Raw genomic sequence first — 22,836 nt, forward strand, 5'->3', positions numbered from 1 at the left:
AATCCATTCTGCTTTCACAGTGTGTACGGTAACACCCATTGTTTCATGTTCTCTATGTATATAAATCTCCCCACTGTATTTTCCACTGCGTGCATCCGATGAAGTGAGCTGTAGCTCACGAAAGCTTATGCTCAAATAAATGGGTTCGTCTCTAAGGTGCCCCAAGTCCTCCTGTTCTTTTTGCAGTAATTAAGTCGCTTTTGCATATCAACACTACACTCCTTGTGTCAGCGGTGCACGTCCTCACTACCAGTGCTTGCATCAATGCTGAGAGCCCTCAGCAGCAGTGCAGAGGTAAGGGTGGCCCGGTATGGGATTGTAACGCTTACTTCTGTGCGGCTGCTGGCAGAGCGCTGCCTTCAGAGCGGGGCACCTGGCCAACAGCTGCTGCTCTCTGGCTGCTCAGCTCTAAAGGCAGCCCAGAAGTAAGGGTGACAACACCCGATGAAGTGAGCTGTAGCTCACGAAAGCTCATGCTCAAATAAATTGGTTAGTCTCTAAGGTGCCACACGTACTCCTTTTCTTTTTGCGAATACAGACTAACACGGCTGTTACTCTGAAAGGTGACAATACCGTGACCCCCTAAAATAACCTGTGAGCCCCCCACAACTCCCTCTTGGGTCAGGACCCCCAATGTGAGAAATGCTGGTCTCCCCCATGAAATCTGTATAGTGTAGGGTAAAAGCAGACAAAAGACCAGATTTCACGGAGGGAGACAGATTTCATGGTCCGTGATGCATTTTTTATGGCCGGGAATTTGGTAGGGCCCTAGGCATAGATAGGGATTTTAATACTGAACACCAATAACTACCCCCACCCCAAAAGCTAACTAGCTAACAGAAATGGCTGAAAGGGAAGGAGGAGGAGGAGATGCCTAGGCCTGAGTCTTCATACCAGCAGGGCCAAGAGGAGCTGGAGTAGGAGTGGGTCTGTAGCTCCCCATACCGCATGAAATCCCTATGTTCAGTGTGACAAGGGAGCATGCACACAAGGGGCCACTGCATTCAGGGAGTTCCAGCCTTGTATCTCGGGGTCCCCAAATGAAGGCATCTGCTCCTTTTAACATCTGGCAAGGAGCCCGGCGTGAGAGATTCTTAGGGTGGGGATAGAGAGAACTTATTGACATGAACGGAGAGGGCCATGGAACGCTCGCGGCTCGCAGGTGACGGTGACGCCTAGGATAAGCAGACAGGCCCTGTGCGCGGTAGAGTGGTTTCACCTGAACTTTAGTTGCTCCTTTTCTGGAACGGAAGTTCAGTTCCCAGTGACAGTCGCTGGGCAGCTGACTCCTATGCGTGCTGTTGATAACCTTCCCTCCTCCGTACAGCGGGGAGAACAGTCCCTCCTTCTCCAACGGGTGGTGAGGATCAACGCGCACACGGGTGTTTGCGGGGCTCAGGGACTGGGGGGGACAGGCCCTCCCCATGGTGGCTTCCTGCACATTGTCCAGCTCAGCGACCTCGGTGTTTGCTGCCTGAGACAGGTTGGATCACAGAAATTTTCTTGGGGCTGCCGACGGATGGGCCAAGACTACTTCTGCCCCTGCTTTCCCTGCCGGCCTGGGGCTCCAGCACCCTGCCTCGCGGAGCCAGACGCACCCGTCTGCTCCAGCACAGACCCAGGGTCAGAGCCACTCGCCCCAAAGCTGCAGACTTAACTGAAAGCAGCTTAAGAAGCGTTCCTGTCTTTAACACTCCGATGCCCAACTCCCAATGGGGTCCAAACCCCAAATAAATCCATTTTACCCTGTATAAAGCTTATACAGGGTAAACTCCTAAATTGTTCACCCTCTATTACACTGATAGAGAGATATGCACAGCTGTTTGCCCCCCCTCCCCCCAGGTATTAATACATACTCTGGGTTAATTAATAAGTAAAAAGTAATTTTATTAAATACAGAAAGTAGGATTTGAGTGGTTCCAACTAATAGCAGACAGAACAAAGTGAATTACCAAGCAAAATAAAATAGAACACTCAAGTCTATGTCTAAGAAAACTGAATACAGATAAAACCTCACCCTTACAGGAATTCCAGTAAGCTTCCTTTTACAGACTAGTCTCCTTCTCGTCTGAGTCCAGCAATCACTCATACCCCCTGTAGTTACTGTCCTTTGTTCCAGTTTCTTTCAGGTAGGCTCCCGGCTCATTGGACTGAACCTTCCCCGCCTGCACAGCATCCTTGGGGGTGGAGAGGCTCTCTTTTTAGCCAGCTGAAGACCAAATGGAGGCGTCTCCCTGGGGGTTAAATAGACTTTCTCGTGTGGGTGGACACCCCTCCCTCCCCCTGGGTAGAATCCAGCTACAAAATGGAGTTTTGGAGTCACATGGGCCAGTCACATATCCATGCATGACTCAGAACTTATAGGTAGCAGCCATGGGTCACATGCTACCTTGACCGCCCTCAAGTAGACGTCTTATGTGGATTGGAGCATTCCAAGATCCGTTGTCCCTTAAGTGCTTCTTGACTGGGCACTTAATTTGCACATTCCTTTCTCAAGAAGCTGACCAAATGCTTCAGAAAGGCTACTTAAAAATCAAGCCAGTACACACCCAGCATTCATAACTTTGAATACAAAAATGAAACATGCATACAAATTAATAGATTCAGTAGATCATAACCTTTACAGAGATATGTTACATGGCATAATTATGTCCTATATACATTCATGAGCATATCTCCATAAAGCCTTATGGGGGCACCATCACACCCTCTTCTTGAGCCGGGTCGGGGTGGGGGGGGGTGCGCCGTCTAATACACGCGGGAGGCTCCCCAACGGGGCACCGGCGGGAAGCGGTTCCAGTAACTGCCCCCCCCTTCCCAGCTGACAGCCTCCAGCTTCACGTCGCCGTCCACCTCCAGGAAGCGCACGCCCTCCGGCGGGAGGCGGTGCCGGAACTCGTAGCGGTGACGCTCGTTCAGGGTCACCTGGACGGGAACGGGCAGTGTCAGACGAGAGGGCGGGGGCCCCAGGCCCCCTAGACGAGGGCGTCTTTCCAGGGCAGCAGGGGCTGGGCTGGGGCCTACGTCCGGGGCTTGTTGGACGTTTGCAAAGCGGGGCCTGTTCCCCCCAGGGTCCAGCATTGAGTGGGTTTTTGGGTCACGTCCCACTGAGCCCCTGCTCCCCCCAGGGCTGCCGTGCAGGCGGGGAAGGTTCAGTCCACTGAGCCAGGAGCCTTGCCTACAATAAGAGGACAGTTCACCCCCAGCAGAGCGGCCAGCACGAGGCCTGGGCACCATCTGAGTCCCACTTACTCCCTCCAGAGAATGGGGCTGGCCTTCTGCACATGAACGATTTCATCCAGTCCCTGCCCAGGGATCCAGGGAGCAACGAGGATGGGAGGGTGGGCATCTCGCCCTGCCTGAGCAAGGGCTTCACGATCCAAAAGTTACTTGGGAGGCAGTGCGACCTAGTGTATAGCACTCTAGCCTGCTTGGTGACCTTGGGCGAGTCACTCCCGCTCCCCGTGCCTCAGTTTCCCCAGCTGGAAAACATTGTTACGATCGACTCCTGACTATGGCCGGTCAAAACATGGAATTTCTGTTCCGCAGGAGATTCTGACATTTTGGGGGCAGAAAAAACCCATTCCGGATCAGCTGGAAAACTCAAAACTTCCAAAACTCAAATTTGCTTTTGGGTCAATGGGAACATTTTGTTTTGGCGGGGTTTTTATTATGCATTTCTTGATATTCTATATATTATAATATAAATCTTTTCAAAATTCTAACTGAAAAGTCGTTTTGAAACGTTTTGATGCTTCATTTCAATTTCCTCCCCCCCCCCCATATTAAATGTCACTGAAATTGGTGCATTCCCCCAAAGCGTTTCCATTTCGACACATGGGCATTCTGCGGGGAAATGCTCTAGCCGCTCCACTCCTGATCCAACATGCCTCAGCAGCGAAGCAAAGGAGACGGGGAGGTCTGTCCCAAAGGCCACGCGCTCACTACGCACCAAAGCCCCGTCAGGTGTACGCGGCGATGTGGATTGAAACGGGACACAGCTGTCCCATGTGTATGCAATCACTGCACTACGCCCCACATAGATGAACCCGGGGATGTGACGATGCAGCTTTCTCTGATCCAGCTGAATGCAGTCCTGACCCTCCCGATGACTGAGGTAGGGTGTCCCCCAGAGCCCTGATGGAGAAAGGGTGTCCCCTCCCCAACCTTCACCTACCTCGTACGCCTTGGTGGTGGTGGTGAACCTCAGAGTGAAGCTCTTCCCTTTGCGGAGGGGGATGTTTTCCTTCCGTTCCTCCTGGCCCCACTTTCTCTCCACCAAGCTGTTGAAGATGATGTGGGGGGAGCCCTCAAAGCGGGGGTTGAAGAGCAAGGCCACGTTGGCCCCTTCATACTGACCGTAGATGAACTTTACCCGGAAGCTGGAGTGGAGATGGCACAGGCTTAGCGCAGAGCCAGCTTCAGGGACCGCGCTCCCGGCCCATTAGGGATCCTCTCTCCTGCTTGTAGGGCCCCGTGGCCTGAGCAGCTGTAACCAACCCTGGCCCTGACACACCTTGGTTTTGCAAAGGGCCTGGTGGCTGGAGACTGAGCTGGGGATGTGTGCCAGGAAGGGAAACCCGGGGCTCCACTCCTTCCAGCCAAGTCGCTCCCATCTGCTCTGGGGAGCGTTGGGTGGGGTGATCTATCCCGAGTGTGGGGAGAGGCACTGTCTCGGGGGTGTGCATGGTGGGGCGGGGGGGGGGGGGTGCACAGAGCGGGAGCTCACACTGCATCAGAGCCAGGGGGATGGGGCTGAGGGCGTCTCGCTGCCTTGGGGGCGTCCCCTCTTCCTACCCGGGAACCAAGGGGAATCCCCGTGTACGGACGAGCTGGTCGCTCACCCTGTGCTCGTTTCTGGCACCAAGCCCTGAATCTTCACCCACGTGTGCGGGCGGAGTCCTCCTGGGATGGCAGTGCTGTACGGGATGGTCTGACAGACAGAGACTGCTGGGTAAGTGCCACGCCCGGGCCGGGAGGGACCAGGCCCCTGGGAAGAGAGCTGGGGAAATCCCAGTCTTGGGCTCCGACTTCCTGCTGGGAGACCCCCCGTAGCTTGGCTGTGCAGCCATCCCTCCTCATGTCCACTCCTTCTATCTACCTTTGGACCGGCCCGTCTCCCAGGGGCAGATGGGTGCTGTCCCCCCATCACAGCCCCACAGCTGTCCAGCCGCCTGCATGCTGCACGCCCTCCCTAGGGATAGCCCCCTGCAAGAGACCGCTGTCCTCCCCCTTCAGCAGCTCCACCCCTCCTGGCATTGCCAGCACCAAGTCCAGGTACTCGCTTTTCACAAGGGAGTGACCCCTTGGGTTGCATGGAAGGAGCCTGCTTCTGGGGCAGTCAGATCATTTTCTAGGGGCGCTTCTGTGAGTGTGTGCGTGAGGAGATGGGTGTGTGTGTTTATGGAGGGGATTGTGTGTGTGGGTCTGTGTGTCTGTGTGTGTGTGGAGGATTGTAGGGGAGGTCTGTGTGTGTGGAGGGGATTGTGGTGGGGGTGGTCTGTGTCTGTGTGTGTGCGTAGAGGAGTGTGTGTGGGTCTGTGTGTGTGTGTAGAGGATTGTGGGGAGGTCTGTGTGTGTGTAGGGGATTGTGGTGGGGGTGGTCTGTGTCTGTGTGTACAGGGGATTGTGTGTGTCTGGGTCTGTGTGTGTGCGTAGAGGAGTGTGTGTGGGTCTGTGTGTCTGTGTGTGTGTGTGGAGGATTGTGTATTTGGGTCTGTGTGTGTGTGTAGAGGATTGTGGGGAGGTCTGTGTGTGTGGAGGGGATTGTGGTGGGGGTGGTCTGTGTGTGTGCGTAGAGGAGTGTGTGTGGGTCTGTGTGTGTGGAGGATTGTGTATTTGGGTCTGTGTGTGTGTGTACAGGGGATTGTGTGTGTCTGGGTCTGTGTGTGTGCGTAGAGGAGTGTGTGTGAGTCTGTGTGTGTGTGTGGAGGATTGTGTATTTGGGTCTGTGTGTGTGTGTAGAGGATTGTGGGGAGGTCTGTGTGTGTGGAGGGGATTGTGGTGGGGGTGGTCTGTGTCTGTGTGTGTAGAGGATTGTGGAGGGGATTGTGGTGGGGGTGGTCTGTGTCTGTGTGTGTGTGCACCTGCGCCTCTGGGTGTTGGAAAGAGCGGGTATCTATGTGCGGCTGCCTCTGTCTGCAGGCCTACAAGCCTCTACATGTAGAAACTAGACACAAAACTGCTCTGTGTTAATCCCAAAACCCCAATGCAGCTGCTCCGGCTGTGTCACCCTCTGATCTAACCGCTCCGCCACCCCCCCAGCTCCACATTACAGAGTCAATTCACTTCCCATTCCCCACTTGCCAGCCACCAAGTCTTCCCGCGCCCGGCTGCTGAATGCCCCTGGCGCGTCCAGGGAGAAAGCCGCCCTGGGCACGTCACAGATCTGCCCTGTGATGCCCCCCTGGCTCTCTGGCGCTCCTTGCTGTTCCTTTGCTTCGCTTTAGTTCCCATCCCAGGTCTGGGGCAGCAGCAGGAGAGGAAAAGACGACTCCAGGGAGCCAGGAACTCACCGGCTTGTCCGGAATTAGAGCCATTGCTGCAGTGCAGGGGATGGAAAGCCCAGGTCAGAGGCAGCACCTTATGTACAGTGCTGGGCTGGCCCCTGAGAGGTGGGGCTGGTCCTTCCCAGAAGCATTGTCTTGCCTGCACATCCTGCCCAGGATTGCATCAGAGATCTCTGTATTGGTATCACCAAAAATGTTGTCATGCGCTGGTATTTGTCAGCTTGGACTCAGAACCACCTTACCGTGTGTCATAGCCCCTACATTGCTAGCAGTGGGTGGGGGGTTTTACAGGGAATTTGCATACTATGTGTTTGTTTTGGCCAAACTTTGCTACGCATGAGGTATAACAAAGGCCTGTCTCTCTGCTGGAAAAATGATAAGTATTTAATTACAAATGGGAAGGAAATCTTGCAAGTTCCCGTTCTTGGCCTCTCCAGGGTGTAAGGCAGTGGTTTTCAACCTGTGGTCCACGGGCCCCTGGGGTTTGCAGACTGCGTCTAAGATTTCCACCTCCATTTGAAATTGTTTAGGGGTTCGCAAATGACAAAAAGGGTGAAAACCCCTGGTGTAAGGTACAGATCCAGGGTTAAAGCGTTGTGTGTTGTTTTTTCAAGGTTGGGACAGTATAGCTCGGAAACACCTTATTTCTATTCGCCTTGTATTTAATTTTAACCCTATGATGAAATATGATTTTGCTAAACCTGCGTCTTAGAGGAGAGGAGAAAGGGGCCTGGGGGGACATGCGTCTTCAGACACCCATGTTGGAGGGGGCCAGTTTTAATCTCTCTCCTTCATGCACTCACAGAAGTAGAGCTTGTCTTCTGAAACTTTTTATTGTTTTTTTTTTATTGTAAAACGCCTGTGTTGTAAAAGATGGGGATTACTATCCTGCCCCCGAAACCTTCACACTTTACTAAGGGTAGCCTGCGAACAGGTGAAACAGGGCTTAACTTAACGGGCTTCTTTACAGCTAAAGCCAATAGATTCTAATTACCAATCAATAGAAAAGGCCGTGAAGAAATACATTACTTTGCACACATGGGCTGTAGGAAATTGGTCTCAAAGTTAGGCGTTGGATCTGTCTCGCGTTTTTTAAAGACACACGGTGGATGTTCTTATGTCAAAAGAGGAAGTTTGGTTCTGGGGAGGGAATTAAAAACAAATCCGGCTGTCTGCAAAATTGACCCAGCTTTTGTAAACAGCCTGATAAAGCAACTGACAGGGCATGTGCCTTTTGACTGGTGTTTTAGGTCAACTTGACATTTTAATACGCTTCAGTAAAGTGCTGTGTTCAGAGCGACTCAGGAGAAGAGGGGGGGATTCAGTCTGAACGGATACATCGCTAAATTGGTGTGCTCCAGCTGAGTCCAGAAAGTGTGATGCATTTTAATATTCTAGGACGTTTGATTCCCCGAGAAGCACCATGGTGAAAGAAAGGGGTCAGCCAAGGGGCCAACGCGGATTTCCGCCATTTGACCAGGAACAGTTGGTGGAGAATCAGCCTTTTTTCCTTTCTTACCGTTTTACAACTTTCTTGGTCATCTCTGACAGGTGGCTGTCCCCTCCAGTAAGGAGCTAGCTCTGTACTTCCAGTTTCTCTCTCTATCGCTAATACTTTGTGACCTTGGTGTAGTTGTTTGTTCAGCTTTATTTAGAAATGTATTAATTGCATGACGTGTCTCTTTCTAAAAAGGCGCGGTTCTATCGATAAATGAATGAAGAGTTCACCTTGATTCCTCTGTCATGAATAAGTTGTACAAGTATTTCATGACTTTACTTAGCCACCCTCGTTAGCATACCCATTGTTTGGTCAGAGTACTATCATTGCGGTTAACGCTTCTCCATTGCCCCTTGTCTGGTAGGGGCTTTAGCCTGTGTCCGCAAATGGTGGAGTCCATAGCCACGCCGAGTTACTCCATGAGGGGATGATTTCATATAACAACTTTGTGACGTCAACAGGGACACGCTCCTCAAGTCAAAATAACGAGGCGTCCTTGTGGCCCTTGAGACTAACACATTTATTTGGGCATAAGCTTTCGTGGGTTAGAACCCACTTAATCAGATGCATGAAGTGAAAATGCAGGAGCAGGTGTAAATACCTGAAAGGAGGGGGTTGCTTTTCCAAGTGTGAGGTCAGTCTAACAAGATAAATCAATTAACAGCAGGATACCAAGGGAGGAAAAATAACTTTTGAAGTGGTAAGAGAGTGGCCCATTACAGACAGGTTTCAGAGGAACAGCCGTGTTAGTCTGTATTCGCAAAAAGAAAAGGAGTACTTGTGGCACCTTAGAGACTAACCAATTTATTTGAGCATGAGCTTTCGTGAGCTACGGAGAAATTAGTATTGGGGAAATTAAATTTAGGTTTTGTAATGACCCAACCACCCCCAGTCTTTATTCAGGCCTAATCTGATGGTGTCCAGTTTGCAAATTAATTCCAGTTCTACAGCTTCACATTGGAGTTTGTTTTTGAAGTTTTTTTGTTGAAGAATTACCACTTTTAGGTCTGTTACTGAGTGACCAGAGAGGCTGAAGTGTTCTCCTACTGGTTTTTGAATGTTATGATTCCTGATGTCAGATTTGTGTCCATTTATTCTTTTGCATAGCGACTGTCCGATTTGGCCAACGTACATGGCAGAGGGGCATTGCTGGCACAAGATGGCATATATCACGTTGGTAGATGTGCAGGTGAACGAGCCTCTGATAGTGTGGCTGATGTGGTTAGGTCCTATGATGGTATCCCTTGAATAAATATGTGGACAGAGTTGGCACTGGGGTTTGTTGCGGGGTTTGGTTCCTGGGTTGGTGTTTTTGTTGTGTGGTGTGTGGTTGCTGGTGAGTATTTGCTTCAGGTTGGGGGGCTGTCTGTAAGTGAGGACTGGCCTGTCTCCCAAGGTCTGTGAGTGTGAGGGATCATCCTTCAGGATAGGTTGTAGATCCTTGATGATGCGCTGGAGAGATTTTAGTTGGGGGCTGACGGTGATGGCTAGTGGCGTTCTGTTACTTTCTTTCTTGGGCCTGTCTTGTAGTAGGTGACTTCTGGGTACCCTTCTGGCTCTGTCCGTCTGTTTCTTCACTTCCCCAGGTGGGTCTTGCAGTTGTAAGAACGCTAGATAGAGATTCTGTAGGTGTTTGTCTCTGTCTGAGGGGTTGGAGCGAATGCATCCCAGGCAGCGGTGGGAGGTGATGGGCGGGGACAGCCTGTGGAGATTTCAGTGGAGGAAAGAAAGAAAGTCGTGAGAAGGGAAGAATCAGCAGCTGAGAGGGGCCCAGTCGGCCAGAGGAGTGGGAAGAACGGTCAGTATCCAAAGGGATGCGATGTTCATTAACAACCAAACTGCTCAAAAGGACGCTCCTGGAGAAGTTGTCCGTGTCTGTTACCTACCAAATGGGCACTAGAGGGCACCCATGTGTTGACTGAAGTGTGAAGAGGCCCAAATCAGGGATCTCAGAACAGGCCTGATGGGCCCAATTCTCAGTCACGCTCAGGTGCAGTGAGCTGTGGCTATTCTCTGCCCCCCAGGGCCCATAGGGGGTGGATCGGGGGCATGACCAGAGTGCACTGCACTGTGGCTATTCCCTGCCCCTCTCCCCCCCCCCCCCCCCGGGCCCATACGGGGTGGATCAGGTGCGTGGCCACCTCCCCCATCCCCACCTCAAGTACAGGAACTGGGAATCCCACCTGCTGTTTCTATCTGCGGTATCTCCCTGTGCCACCCTCTCCACTCACGTGTCTGATAAGAACTGAGCTGCTCCGCTCGGCTTTGCCTGCCCCTCTGGCTCTGTCCAGCAACCAGAGCCCCAGGGGCGTTGCTGTGCGTGGCTCTCCCCACAGAGACCTTCAAGCTTCAAATGCCACCAGCTCGGTCTAGATATCAACGCACCCATGGGCCTCCTTTCCTAAGAGATGGATTTGTCCCTGCATCCTCAACCTGGATTTCCCATTCTCCCACGGCTGTGCGCTTGGCTGCCACACACCTCACCAGAGGTGGCTGCATTTCAGGGTGGGGATGATGTGCAGGGGTCCCCTGCTCCTTCAGCACAGCACATGCAGGGCTGATTGGCAGAGATGCTGCTCCTTAGACCGGCAGGATGTGCTGGTAGCAAATCCCCTCTCAGGATCTTCTAGTCAAAACCCTCGTCCCCCAGCTCAGTCCCACTGGTGCCTCCTCCAAAGCCCAGGGCTAATAACCCTCATGCCGCAGGGCCTGATTCCTAGGGACAGCGTCGGAGCTCAGCATCAGCACAGGCTGGGGAGGGCCGGCTGTTCGGATTATGTCACATGCCCGCTGAATCCTGGGAACTGGCGTTGGCCAAGAATTTCAGTGACCTGCCCGGACGTCCTCAAGTGTCTCTTGCCCCTCAGGACTCAGGGTCAAAAAGCCCCCCAGACGTGACTGCGGCTTGCAAGCCAGATTTTCGGAGCTGCTGAGGCTGGAGATTGGGGACGGCTCCTGGGGCGGGGGGAGTTTGTGCTGGACATTTCCCGACGCCCTTTGGAAGGAATCGTTCAGGGCTGGGCGTGGGTGTGAATGGGACCCTCCCTCGCACGCGCGACCCTTCAAAATGACTCCCAGGGTACTCGGGTACCGTGGGGGATAAATCCCTGCAGAGCCCAGCAGCCCTAGGCCCATAGGCGTGTGTACGGGGTGTGTTGGGTGTGCCTAGGCACACCCGAGTGCAGGGGTGGGCAAGCTCGTCCTGCCCGGCCTGCCTGAGCTCCCGGGCAGGGAGGCTCCTCCCGGTGCCACCCCTGCCCTCCCTCATCCCCCGGAGCCTCAGCGTGCCGCGTCCAGGAGCGGCCCTGGACAGTGCTGCAGCAGTGTGGCCCCGGCGGGACCCGAGCTCCTGCCACTCGGAGCTGCGTGGTAAGGGGGCCGGGGCCGGGGGGTTGGATAAGGGGCAGGGAGTCCCGGGGCCGGGGGGGGGGGGGTTGGATGGGGGCAGAGGTTCTGTGGGGGGGCAGTCAGGGGCCGGAGAACGGGGGGTTGGGTCGTGGGAGTTCCGGGGGTCTGTCAGGAGGCGCGGGGGGGGTAGATAGGGGTCAGGGCAGTCAGGGGACAGGGAGCGGGGGGGGGGTTGGTGGGGTGTGGGGTCCCAGGGTGGTGGTTGGGGGGGGTCTCGGGGGAGGTGGTCAGGGGACAAGGAACAGGATGGGTCGGGGATTCGGGGGGGGGCAGTCGGGGGGCAGGAAGCAGGTGGGGGTCAGATGGGGGTGGGGCCAGGCCGTTTGGGGAGGCACAGCCTCCCCAACCTGGCCCTTCCTACAATTCTGGAACCTCGATGCGGCCCTCGGGCCGAAAAGCTTGCCCCCGCCTGCCCTAATGTCTCGAAAAGAAAGTGGCTAATTGAATGGCACGATACGCTCTGTCTAGACAGCCCGCGGTCGCGCGCGGTCCTCCCTTCCCCTCCCCTCCCCTCCGACTACTAGTCTGGAAAATCTCTGAGCTAGCCAAGCGGCCGCGTCAGGCGTGCCCAGGGCGGCATCTCCAGTGTTCGTAATCTTTGTCTCGTGTACGCTACTGAAATAGCAGAACAAGACCGCGGCTTCCCGTTTTAATTCAGCCGTATGACACCCCCTTTCAATTTTAAAATATGGATCGGTTCGTTGGGAAGCTAAGAAAAGGAGCAGGCAAGCCGGTCCTGTGAAGGAGCCTTTCCGAAACCAGCCCATGGAACAAACAAACAGAGCGGAACAATGTCCCAACAGCGCCTCGGCTCACGCGTGACTTTGTACATTGAACAAGACTTGGCTTCGTCAGTTCGTTGCAATGACGGGATTGAGGCATTTAAGTCCATAACACCTGGTGAGCGACGTCTCCTTCGCTGGGACAGGAAGATGAAGAAACCTCAATCTGGTTTGGGCAATTTGGGTTAGCTCATTATCTGGTTAAAGATAAAGATCATGAAAAGTGACTGTATCTTTGTCCACGCCTGGGTATCCCGGCAGCAAACATTTGGCATTTTGTGTCTCATTTTGTAAGTAAAGTTTAGTTGTTCATTTAAAAAAAATTAAGTTTAGTTCAGTGTTAGTTTCTTTCGTTAGTTTGATGAATAAAAGTGATGCCCTTTATGGCTGAGTATTCAATAAATGCTCGCCTTTCAAAACAAAACAAAATCAAATCCCCTGGGTGCACACCCCCCTAATGATATGTGCCCCTCACGCCTGGACCGACGCCCCAGCCCCGCAGCAGGCAGGGCGCGCCGGCCCTCAGCCGAAATGCACGGCCCACGCCAAGGATTTAAGATGTTAATGAGCATTAATTTGCATGTCAGGGGCGGAGCTGCCCAAATCTTACCAGCCTGCTATGCCAGCTCCACCTGGAGCCAGCCAGGTGCCCGCCAGAGGCCAGGCAGTTTATGGCAGACCCAAGGCTGGCTTGGTTAGTGTCACACCCCTTTGGGGGGCTGGTTTGCTGATCCTCCACCCTCCTGCACCTCAACACGTGCGACCCCCTCCCATCTCCACCAGCTGGGGTGCAATGGGCAGCAAGGAGGAGGCTGGGGGAGGCGGCACATGGGGCGGTTTCTGGTACTGGGTGGGGCAGGCCGTGGGGACTGGGGTTGGCAGGTGGTGTGGAGAGTGTGGTGGGGCTGAAGGCCGCCCTGAGCCCTGCCCTGCTAACCACACAAGGAAACGACATTTCTGCCTGCGAGCATTGAGTGCAAGGTGGAGCTCAGACTCTGGATTCCTGCGGGTCCTGCCTCGGTGTCTGGGCAGCAGCCAGCAAAGGGTTAAGGGGGAAAAACCCAAGAGGCAGCATGGCCTGGAGGAATAGGGCGAAGGTTGGGTGCCAGGACTCCTGGGTTCTATCCCAGCTCCGGGAGGGGAGTGAGGTCTAGTGGTTAGAGCAGGAGGCTGGGAGCCAGGACTCCTGGGTTCTCTCCCTGGCTCTGGAAGAGGAGTGGGGTCTAGTGATTGGGGCTGGGAGCCAGGACTCCTGGGTTCTAATGATGGTTTTGCCATTGACTCCCTGTGTAACCTTGTCCAAGTCCCTCCCCGGCTCCAAGCTGGAGGAGGAGGATCCGGCCCCAGCAGCTGCGGGGGCCGCGTGGCTGGAGCAGGCAGATTGCCCAGTGCTCAGAAAGTGCCAGTGAGCTCCCGAGTGATTGGGCTGGGCCAAGCCAAGGTAAGAGCCCAGTACAAACAGCCCAGCTCCCTTCCCCGCCCCGGCCTGACGAGGTGATGGGGCCCAGCTGCCTCCAGCTCGTCCTACAGCTCCCCAGAGCTCAGCCCCTCGCTGCTCCCAGGAGCTGAGCTTTGGGCCCCAGAGCTGCAGCAATGGGGGCGGGGGGCTTTTGGTCTGTGCTCCCAGTGGAGCAGAAAGTCCCCGTCCCCCCCGCATGGAGGGAGGTGACCCCGGCTGGAAACGGTTCTGCTCGGCTCCTGAGAAGAGCTGCAGAGCTGGTGAGTGCAGGGCTGCAGGCTGCTAAAATAGGGGGGAGGCAGGAGCAGGGGACCTGGGCGTCCCTGCTCCTGTTTTTAACCCCGATGGGTTGGTGCAGCCCGACCCGTTCCAAAGGCAAAGCGTGGGGTGGGGTGGGCAGGCTGCGGGGGAGTGAGGTTGCCGGCTGGGGAATGGGGTCTGTAGGGCTTGGCTGTAGGGTGGCTCAAGTCAGCTGGGCAGGGTGTGAGCAGGTGGGGGGCTTCTGGCAAGGGGGAGGGTTGCTGTGGGGCATCAGGGAGGGGGTTTCCTGGTACCAGAGGAGGGGTCGGGGGTAGACTGGGAGGCTTAATTTGGTGATGTTTGCCAGGCTCTGAGTGGGTGGCCTGGGAAAGGGAGGGGTCAGAGGGTCATTATAACATCTCTAGGCCATCACAACTGTTCCTTGCGCAGGCCTCAAACTCAGCTCCACCTGGAGGAGAGTCCCCAGCAGCTGTGAGCAGGGGGGGGGTCTATGACACACAGGGGAGAGGCTCCGATTCCACCCCGCAGCAGGCGGTGTGGGGAGGGGAAGGCAGCTGACACAGCAGCGTCGTTGCGTGAACCAGAGCAGTTTATTGGGTCTGCGATGCCGGCCGGGGGTGGGGGCCAGCGTTGTGTGTCCCTCCCGTGCTGGGCGGCTCAGAACTGGACGTAGGACAGGACCACGTCGCCGTTGATCTCCAGCGTGTCGATCTGCTGGAAGTTGTGGAAACGGTGGTTGTAGTTGAATAGCGGCTGCCCGTTGGCGAAGACCTTGAAACGTCTGTTCCCACAGCGGATGGAGAGCTGGGGAGGGGGGGAAGAGCGGCCGTGAGACGGACCCAACGGGGACAGCTGTGAAGGAGCTGACCCTTTATGGGACCAGGCAGGCAACATGGGCTAGTGGAGACCGTGCTGCCAGAGAATCCCCATTAGCTGCTAACTGTATAGGGGCTATGACACATAGACATGCAGTTCTGATGCCATCCAGCAGAGGGCAGCATCACGCGCGCGCTCTCTCTCTCTCTGCTCTAGAAGACCCTGGGCTTGAGCTAAAGGAGGATCCCCATTCGCTGCTAGCAGGAAAGGGCGTATGACACACAGACGAGGAGTTTACTCACATCAAAGTACTGGCCGGGCTGGAAGGGGTTGTGAGGCAGCTCTCGCTCCTCTGAGCCCCACTGCCCGTTCAGGAGGCTGTTCCTGACCACGGTCTTCTCGTTCAGGCGAGGGTTAATATGCAGGGCGATATCCTTGGAGTAGCCCATCTTGAAGTTGATTCTGAAGCTGGGGAGGCAGAGAACCGGTGAAGTTGGAGGCTAGTGGGTGGGGGGACGGGGGTCATCTGCCCTTGAGTGGGGTGTGGCTTTGGGGGAGGCGGGCAGGGCTGGACATACAAGCCAGCTGAGCCTGTAGCCAGATATACAACGCCACTGCACCTGGATGGGAGAAGCCTAGTCTGGGCTAGAAAGCACGGCCTCCGGGTTGGAGCACAGGGCTGGGAGCCAGGACTCCTGGGTTCTATCCCCAGCTCTGGGAGGGGAGTGGGGTCTAGTGGTTACAGCAGGGGGGGCTGGGAGCCAGGACTCCTGACTTCTATCGTCAGCTCTGTGCAGAGTCACCATGAGACCTGGGGGTGGGGCAAGTCACTTCCCCCCCTGCTGGTGCCTCAGTTTCCCCTGCTGACAGCAGTGCCATAGCTGCATACCTCTTAGCGCCCTGCGGGACTAATCCTTTCACCACCACTGTCTTCTTGGATGTCAGCCCGCCTGGGAAGTTAGCCACGTAGGGGACTTGCTGCAAGAGAATGGAGACCTCCCGGCTAGAATGGTCGTGTCCGGTGCTGGGGTGAGGAGCGTCCCAGATGTGTGGCAGGGAAGTGGCTCAGTGGGGGCGCTCTCCCCTCAGAGTCGGTGCAGACCCCCGTGGAGCACTAGAGGGTGCTGGTGGGGCCCCGGATTTGGATACAGGGGTGCTAACGCGGTGCCCAGGTAATCCTGCCTCCCAAACCTCCCCCGGCAGGTCCAGCTGAACGGGGGAAGTGAGATGGGCGGGGGAGGGGTGTTCTTTTCTTCCTGCCACCAGCTTCGTTCAGTGTGGCTCTTGGCCAGCTGGCACGTTCCACCCCAGAGGTGGCTGCACTCCGGGGCTGGGGGAAGAGTTGTGGGAGAAACCATAAGGTGGCTTCATTGCAGGTGCGAAAGGGCAGAGAAAACCCCAAGTCTGCCGCACTTACCGGGTGAAAGGAAGCAGGGCCAGCCATCATCTGTGGGGCAGAGAAATCCAGGAGTTATTAATCTGGCCAGCCATGGTATGGCCCAAACCTCCCTCCCTAAGGCCTTGGGGGTGTCTCCATCCCTGCGGTCCACAGAACTGGCCGTCACCTGATGGCTCCTCTCTAGTTTTCCAGGAAATATCTGGTCTTTCCTTAGCTAAAGTCCTCCCTAGCCCAGCAGTTGCCAGTTGGATACAGGATTCGCCTCCACTTCCCGTCTTAAACTGCTGTGTAGAATTGCAGGGCAGCCGTTAAACGGTAGCTGCTCCCCACCCCAGAGGTGGCTGCATCTCAGCGCTGGGCTTTACAAACCGTTCTCAGTAATAAGAGGGTGTTTATCGGGGAATTTCTTCCTCCCTGGGCCCCAGTGTACTTACCGGCAGGCTTGTGGGTGGCGGAGGCATATTTGGCTGCATGCCCTGAGAGAGAGAGACAATATAAGGGGGGTTACAGGGTCTGAGGCTGCAGGGTTGGAATTGCTCTCCTTAGAGAAGCCCGGGCGAGCTGGGGCCGTGGATCTGATCCAGGGAGGAGTGGGGTCGGGGATCCTGGCTAGAGGGGCCCATAGGATCTCTGCTCCCCAGGGGAAGTGGCTGCTCAGCAGAGGGAAGGTCCCTGTGACTCTTCTTTGTGTGTGTGTGTGGGGGGGGGGGAAGGACCCCGTGCAGGCCCCCCGGTCATCCCCTCTGGGCTTGTCACACTGCGGCAGGCGAGGGACTGCGTGGGGGCCCAACGAAGCCCTGCTGGCTTGTGGGGTGGCGTGTAGCTGCGATAGTGGACTGGGTGCCCCCGAGTTGCCCACCCTGAGCTGGCATCTCCCCCAGCCCCTGGCAGTTGGGTCTTCTGGGTACTTACAAGCATCCCGGGTTGCGGGTAATACAACCCCTGCTGGAAGGAAACAAGTGTGACACTGGGCACAGAGAGGGGAGAGGTATTGTCGAGCCCGGACTCCTGGGTTCTATCCCCAGCCCTGGGAGGGGAGTGGGGTCTAGTGGTTAGAGCAGGGCGGGACTGGGAGCCAGGACTCCTGGGTGCTATCCCCAGCCCTGGGAGGGGAGTGGGGTCTAGTGGTTAGAGCAGGGCGGCTGGGAGCCAGGACTCCTGGATTGTCTCCCCAGCTCTGGGAGGGGAGTGGGGTCTAGTCGTTAGAGCAGGGCGGCTGGGAGCCAGGACTCCTGGGTTCTATCCCCAGCCCTGGGAGGGGAGTGGGGTCTAGTGGTTAGAGCAGGGCGGCTGGGAGCCAGGACTCCTGGATTGTCTCCCCAGCTCTGGGAGGGGAGTGGGGTCTAGTCGTTAGAGCAGGGCGGCTGGGAGCCAGGACTCCTGGGTTCTATCCCCAGCCCTGGGAGGGGAGTGGGGTCTAGTGGTTAGAGCAGAGGGGGCTGGGGGCCAGGACTCCTGGGTTCTATCCCCAGCCCTCCTACCATCCAAGCTCTCAGCTTTTCCCCGGAACCAACCCATGCGCTAGCGATTTGGCTGCGGGGCCGGTGCTGTGCGTGAGTGTCAAAGTCCCGCATCTCCCTGGGGAAGGCCTGTCCCCTGTCTCCACCACCCACGTGCGCCCCCACCCCCTGGTCACTCACCCCGCCCCCCATCATGCCCCCTCCGATGACATTGAGCGACTGCAACTCGAGGTCCCCGTCCGCTTCGACGACCTGCACGCGCTCGGGTGGGATGCGGTGCCGGAACTCGCAGCAGGGGGTCCTGTTCACCATGATCTGGGGTGTGAGACGGGCAGCATCAGGACCTGGCCCCCTACCCCACCCCTCGCAGAGCAGAAGAGCCTCTCTGGGTGGGGGAGGGGAGACCTGATGTCTTGGGGTTTACCCTGGGAACACAGGGGGGATGGCTGCCAAGCAGACTCTGGGGATCAGCTGCTGATGTAGGAATTGGGGGGGGTCTTTTCTCCCCAGCCCCTTTGGCTTCCTTCTGACCCCTGCTGGCAGGGCCCGGCTCGCAGGTGGGGGGGCAAGACTGGGGGGGTCAGGAAATTGGGGGTGAGGCCTCCTGGCCCCCCACGTTAGAGAGCAGGTGTTGGGATGTGTTTTGGGGGGAACAATTCCCCCTTTCAAAGCCATCTGATTCCACCCAGATGGGGGGAGCGGGGTGTCACCCCCCACCCCTTTTCCCAGGCCATTGGGGAGCAGCCCCCAGCCCGCTGGCTTGGAACATTCAACTGCAGATGGGGTATCATGCCCCCCCCATTTGACCCCATCCTCTTGATCCAGTGGGGCCCACCCTCCCCATGGGTTTCTCCCCACCCCCCACATTTCCCCTGCCACAAATGGGGGATCCCTCCAATGGCGTATTATCCCTCTGCCCCCAATTCAGAATGTGGCCATCCACAGGCCCCCCTGCCCCCCAATATCCCTTGTGCCTCCCCCAGGCCTCCCCCTACCCCTTCCCCCCACCCCGATATCCCTTGTGCCCCTCCCCCCCATCCCACCCCACCTGGTAGCCCTCGGGGGTGATGGTGAAGAGCAGCTCGAAGGGCTCCCCCTCGTGGAAGGGCATGTTGTGCTCATGCTCCTCCTTGGCCCACTTGCCCTGCTGGAAGCTGTTGAGGACGATCTTGTCCCCGCTGTCGAAGCGGGGGTTGAAGTGCAGGGCGATATCGGCCCCCTTCTGCGGGCCGCAGGAGAAATTCACGCGGAACCTGGGGGGGGGTGGGGGGGGGTGAGCGAGCGAGCGAGCTGCGGGGGGGTGGGGGTCACGGATCCCACCCCCTGCGTCGAATGTCTAAATCCAGACGGGCTGTTTTCCTAACAGATCCGCTCCAGGAGTTACCTCTGGCCTGGGTTATCCCGGGGGTCAGACTAGCTGACCCCCGCGGTCCCTTCCGGCCTGGCTGCAGCTCTTACAAAGAGCGGGGCGCCCCGCTGGGGACCTCGTCCGCCGGCGGGGCATGGGCAGGCGGGGAACGGGTGCCGCCCAGGGGGGCTGGGCTGCGGGGAGCGGACTGCTGAGGAGATGGAGAGGGCTGGGGGAGTCTGGCCCGGCTGCAGGCTGCGGGGCGGGGGGGGGTTGATTGGGTCCCTGGCTATCAACACCTGGGTGGGGGGAGCGGCTGAGACCCAGGGTTGGCTCAAGGGGAAATGGGCCCAGCAAAAAATTGCAGCTGGAAATTCAGAAGGTTTCTAGCCATCTAGCTGCACTGCTGACCCCTCCTGGGTGGACTCGGGGCTGCTGGGCTGTGTGTCATAGGCCCTATACTGCCGAGTTCAAGGCGCTGGAGCGGAGAGGGGCTGAGTCCTGTTCCCATGAGGGGAGGAGCTCACCCTCTTGTGAAGGAGGGATCCACACCTCTCCCCCCCCCGTGGGGGAGGGGCAGTCGCTGCAGGGAGGGGGTCAAGGGACCTCTCCCTCTCCCCAAAGAGGGAATGGGGTGGCAATGTGAGGCGAATGCCCCAAACCAGGGGCCGGTAGCCAGATCTAACTAGCCCGCAGCAGCTCCGAGCAGCGATGGGTCCTGGGGGGGTGACTTTCTGGAGTTGCCACGACAATGGCACCTCCCCCCCCCAGCGTAGGGGTGTGTCAGGTGTACACGCTGCACATTCTGGTGCAGGCCCTCGGATCCGATCCCCTTTCACCCCGTCTCCCCTCCTTGCTCGGCCAGGAGCTCCGGGCCTTTCCCCCACATTCCTCTGTCGGCAGGTTCCTGTTTCTCGGGTTTAATGAGCCACAAGCCCAAGGTCATCACCCTCGTTAAACATCCCGCCGTGCTTTTTGCTGCGTCCTGGCCAAACTGGACCCGTCTGCCTCCCGAGATCCCCTCCTTTGGGTGACTCTGCTCCGTACTGCCTGTTCCACCCCAGAGGCGGCTGCATCTCTGCACTGGGGGAGAGATCCCTGTATAACCAGCCCCCGTGCCCCACATGACCCCAGCTGTCCCCCTCGCCTCCCCCACTGCCCGAAGTGTTACCTCTTGGTGTGATGGGGCACCGTGCCCTGAACGTAGATGGACATCCCGGGCCGCAGCCCCCCGACGATGGGGGTGGCATGAGGGAGGGGCTGAGAGATGGGGAAGGAGAGAAGATGCTGAGGGGGGAATTGACCGGTGACACTGCTGAACCCGTAGACACACAGTGCTGGGTGCCTGTCCCCTCCCCACTGCCCGCTCCTGGCTGTTTTAGCGATGCCGGGGGGGATTGCCCCCCTCCACTGCCCTCCAGCCTCGCCTCTTCCTGATTTGCCTGCCCTGGGGCTGGGATCTGACCAGAGCCCCTTTGGGAACCAGGCCGGGGCTCCAGGCCGCAGCAGGGCCTGGGGAAACTGATCGCTTTGCAGGAGGAGTCTGGGGGGACACATGGCCCCTTTAACATGCTCCTTGGCTAGCAGCATTCCCCCCACCCCAAACCAACTTGGGGGCGGGGGGGACACACCCCAGCCTGCAAGCTCTGCCTTTTCTGCGGCTGATTCTAGTTAGCGGGCATCTGTACCGCCCTTTGGGATCCTCGGGGAAAGGAGCCGTGGAGGGACCGTGCGTTAGTTATTAATGGATCCCACCCCACTGGTGAACTGGATGGGACCGCCCAGGGCTCCGGCTGGGCTGGCTGAGAAACACACAGGGGATCGGGAGGGTTTCCCATGCCCTGGGCCTCGCTCCATCCTAACCCCCCTCGCCCCTGGGCTCTTAGCCAGGTGCCTTCCAGAGCGGATCCCCCAGGTCCCGGGGGAAAAGCCGGCTGGCTGGCGGGGACGGGATCCGAGCAGAGCCGGTGTCCGTCGGCCGGCTATGGGAATCTCTGCTGTTTGGTGAGCTGAGCAACCTGTCCCCGGGGTGAGTCTAGAACGTTCCCACCCCAGACCCCCCTGCAGCTCATCTGCCCCAGCATCCTCACCCCCACGGGGGCCCATGTTTGTTTTTTCCTTGGTGGCATCGGAGCTCGGGCAGGTACCGAGCCCGGCTGCCTATCCCTGCCAGCTGCTGTCTGTCAGCATCTCGGCACGGGGTGTAAATTACGCATCGGTTTGGGGGATTTTCCCATGGTGTAACTGACCCACCAAGAGATGGGGCCAGCAACTAACCAGAGTGCCAGACGAGGGGTGCCTTCCCTGAGCGGGGAGGCAGAATCAGGCCCCTGCTCGCCGCCAGCCAGCTGGGAAACTTTCTAGCGTCACCAGCCAGGCGACCCCGAGACCCAGCCATGCATTAGGGGGCAGGGGAGCCGGATGCAGCTAGCTGAGGGGGAGGGCTGTCTTGCTGGATATCAGTAGCCACCGTCCATCCAGGGGCCAGCGGGGTGTAAACCTGCAGCGACTCCACCCGCTTTGGAGACGCCACTGGATTTGTGCCGGTCGTAATGGAGATTGAAGTTATTTAGGTGCCCAACTCCCATGGGTTTCAATAGGAGTTAGGCGCCTAAATTGAACGTGAGCCTCGTTGTGCGTCTTTTACTGAGCTGAGCTGCTGCCGTTTCACGATGCCTAGGAGAGATTTGGCCAACGGGCCGGTGAACGAGAGGACGCGCAGGGCCGTGGGCCAAGTGAGATTCAACCGTGTTTGCGGGGCCAGACGTAGGGTTTGTGTGAAAAATGTCACACCCGGTTCCCGACCTTGCACCCGCTCAGTGGAGCCCTCCGGTGGCGGGTTCGGCCAGAGCTGGGTACCTCCGTTAAGAGGCCATGCAACTGTCTCTGGGGAGCAGGGGGTGCGACAGGCACCCCCGAGCTAGGCTGAAGCAAATTCTCTACCTATGGAGTTGGATCGGCACGAAATTTGCTCAGATGGGGCTGGGGCCCGGGGAGGGTCCGTATTCGAAGTGGTTGGAACGAGGGGTGCCGGGGGGGAGGGGGCGTTAAAAAGACAGACTTCGCCCTTGCGTGCGAAACGGCTCCAAGCGATGCCGTGCTCCCAGCGGGCAAACAGGTCAGCTCAGGCAAACAGCAGCGTGGAAATCTTTCTGGGCCCGCCACTTCCTCTCCTCCGCTCGGAGCTGTTTCCTTCCTTTGCTTTGTTCCTGGCTGGCTGCGGGGCGCCTGGGGGAGCCCAGAGCCATGCCGCGGGGTGTGTGTGGGGGTGACACTTACCGGGTTGTAGATGGGCTGGTAGCCGGGTGCAGGGACGTAGGCCATCGGGGCGCTGGGGTCTCTCCCTGTGCAGCGAATGGGCAGGGCGGAGCACGGGGAGAGGAGCAAGCGGAGGGAAGGGGGTTTATAGTCCTGGATTGGGAGGCGGGACGGCCAGGCCACTCGGCCGGCCTCCGCCCACCTGCCCAGGAGAGGTGTCGCCCTGCCCAGCCGCACCCAGCTCCGTGGAGAATCCTCATTTTGAGTGGAAATGGCAAAGCCAGATTTCTGATGATCTAGTGGTTGAAGCTGGGGACGGGGAGGGCTGGGAGGCAGGACTCCTGGGTCCCATTCCTAGTCTGGTAGGAGATGGGTTAGGGCAAAAGGGGTTGAGAGTCCGGACTCCTGGGTTCCATCCCCAGCTGTAGGAGGGATTGGGGTCCGGTGGTTAAAGCGGGGTGGGGGGCTGGAGCCAGGACTCCTGGGTTCTATTCTGGAATTGTTCACCCCACAACGTGACTGGAGCAGATCCCCTGTCCAGTGTCACATGTGCTCTGTAACCATGGAGCTGGGCCAGTTGGTTTCCCCTCGCGTTCCTGGTGACATCCCCCTTGTGGTGACTGGGCCCTGCAGAGTGG

The 22,836-nt window shown here is 57.5% G+C and overlaps 2 protein-coding genes across 2 annotated transcripts; both read right to left on the reverse strand.

Moving 5' to 3' along the window:
* Window positions 1-1,922: 1,922 nt before the first annotated feature.
* On the reverse strand, window positions 1,923-6,587 carry LOC125628250 (galectin-7). The gene is made up of 4 exons (XM_048833160.2): window positions 6,516-6,587; window positions 4,845-4,933; window positions 4,178-4,382; window positions 1,923-2,925 (listed from the first exon to the last, which is right to left on the reverse strand). Exons 1-4 carry the CDS (start codon window positions 6,537-6,539, stop codon window positions 2,749-2,751), a joined length of 495 nt encoding a protein of 164 aa, XP_048689117.1. The 5' UTR covers window positions 6,540-6,587; the 3' UTR covers window positions 1,923-2,748.
* Window positions 6,588-14,498: 7,911 nt separating this feature from the next.
* LGALS4 (galectin 4) lies at window positions 14,499-20,699 on the reverse strand. Its single transcript, XM_048833108.2, has 9 exons — window positions 20,112-20,699; window positions 18,641-18,845; window positions 17,773-17,907; window positions 17,045-17,074; window positions 16,567-16,608; window positions 16,151-16,180; window positions 15,623-15,711; window positions 15,036-15,201; window positions 14,499-14,721 (listed from the first exon to the last, which is right to left on the reverse strand). The coding sequence occupies exons 1-9, from the start codon at window positions 20,528-20,530 to the stop codon at window positions 14,575-14,577; spliced, it is 1,263 nt and encodes a 420-aa protein (XP_048689065.2). The 5' UTR covers window positions 20,531-20,699; the 3' UTR covers window positions 14,499-14,574.
* Window positions 20,700-22,836: the final 2,137 nt, after the last annotated feature.

Source organism: Caretta caretta, chromosome 23, assembly GCF_965140235.1.
Source record: "Caretta caretta isolate rCarCar2 chromosome 23, rCarCar1.hap1, whole genome shotgun sequence".
Classification (NCBI taxonomy): domain Eukaryota; kingdom Metazoa; phylum Chordata; order Testudines; family Cheloniidae; genus Caretta; species Caretta caretta.

Coding starts and splice junctions, on each gene's coding strand:
- LOC125628250 (XM_048833160.2), bottom strand. CDS start 6,539: ATGGCTCTAATTCCGGACAAGCCG. Junction 4,934..6,515: donor CTCTAATTCCGGACAAGCCG/GTGAGTTCCTGG, acceptor TCTGTCTGTCAG/ACCATCCCGTACAGCACTGC. Junction 2,926..4,177: donor CCACCACCAAGGCGTACGAG/GTAGGTGAAGGT, acceptor GTTCCCGTCCAG/GTGACCCTGAACGAGCGTCA.
- LGALS4 (XM_048833108.2), bottom strand. CDS start 20,530: ATGCTGCTAGCCAAGGAGCATGTTAAAGGGGCCATGTGTCCCCCCAGA. Junction 16,609..17,044: donor ACCCGCAACCCGGGATGCTT/GTAAGTACCCAG, acceptor TCTCTCTCTCAG/GGCATGCAGCCAAATATGCC. Junction 15,202..15,622: donor GTCCCGCAGGGCGCTAAGAG/GTATGCAGCTAT, acceptor CTGCCTCCCCAG/CTTCAGAATCAACTTCAAGA.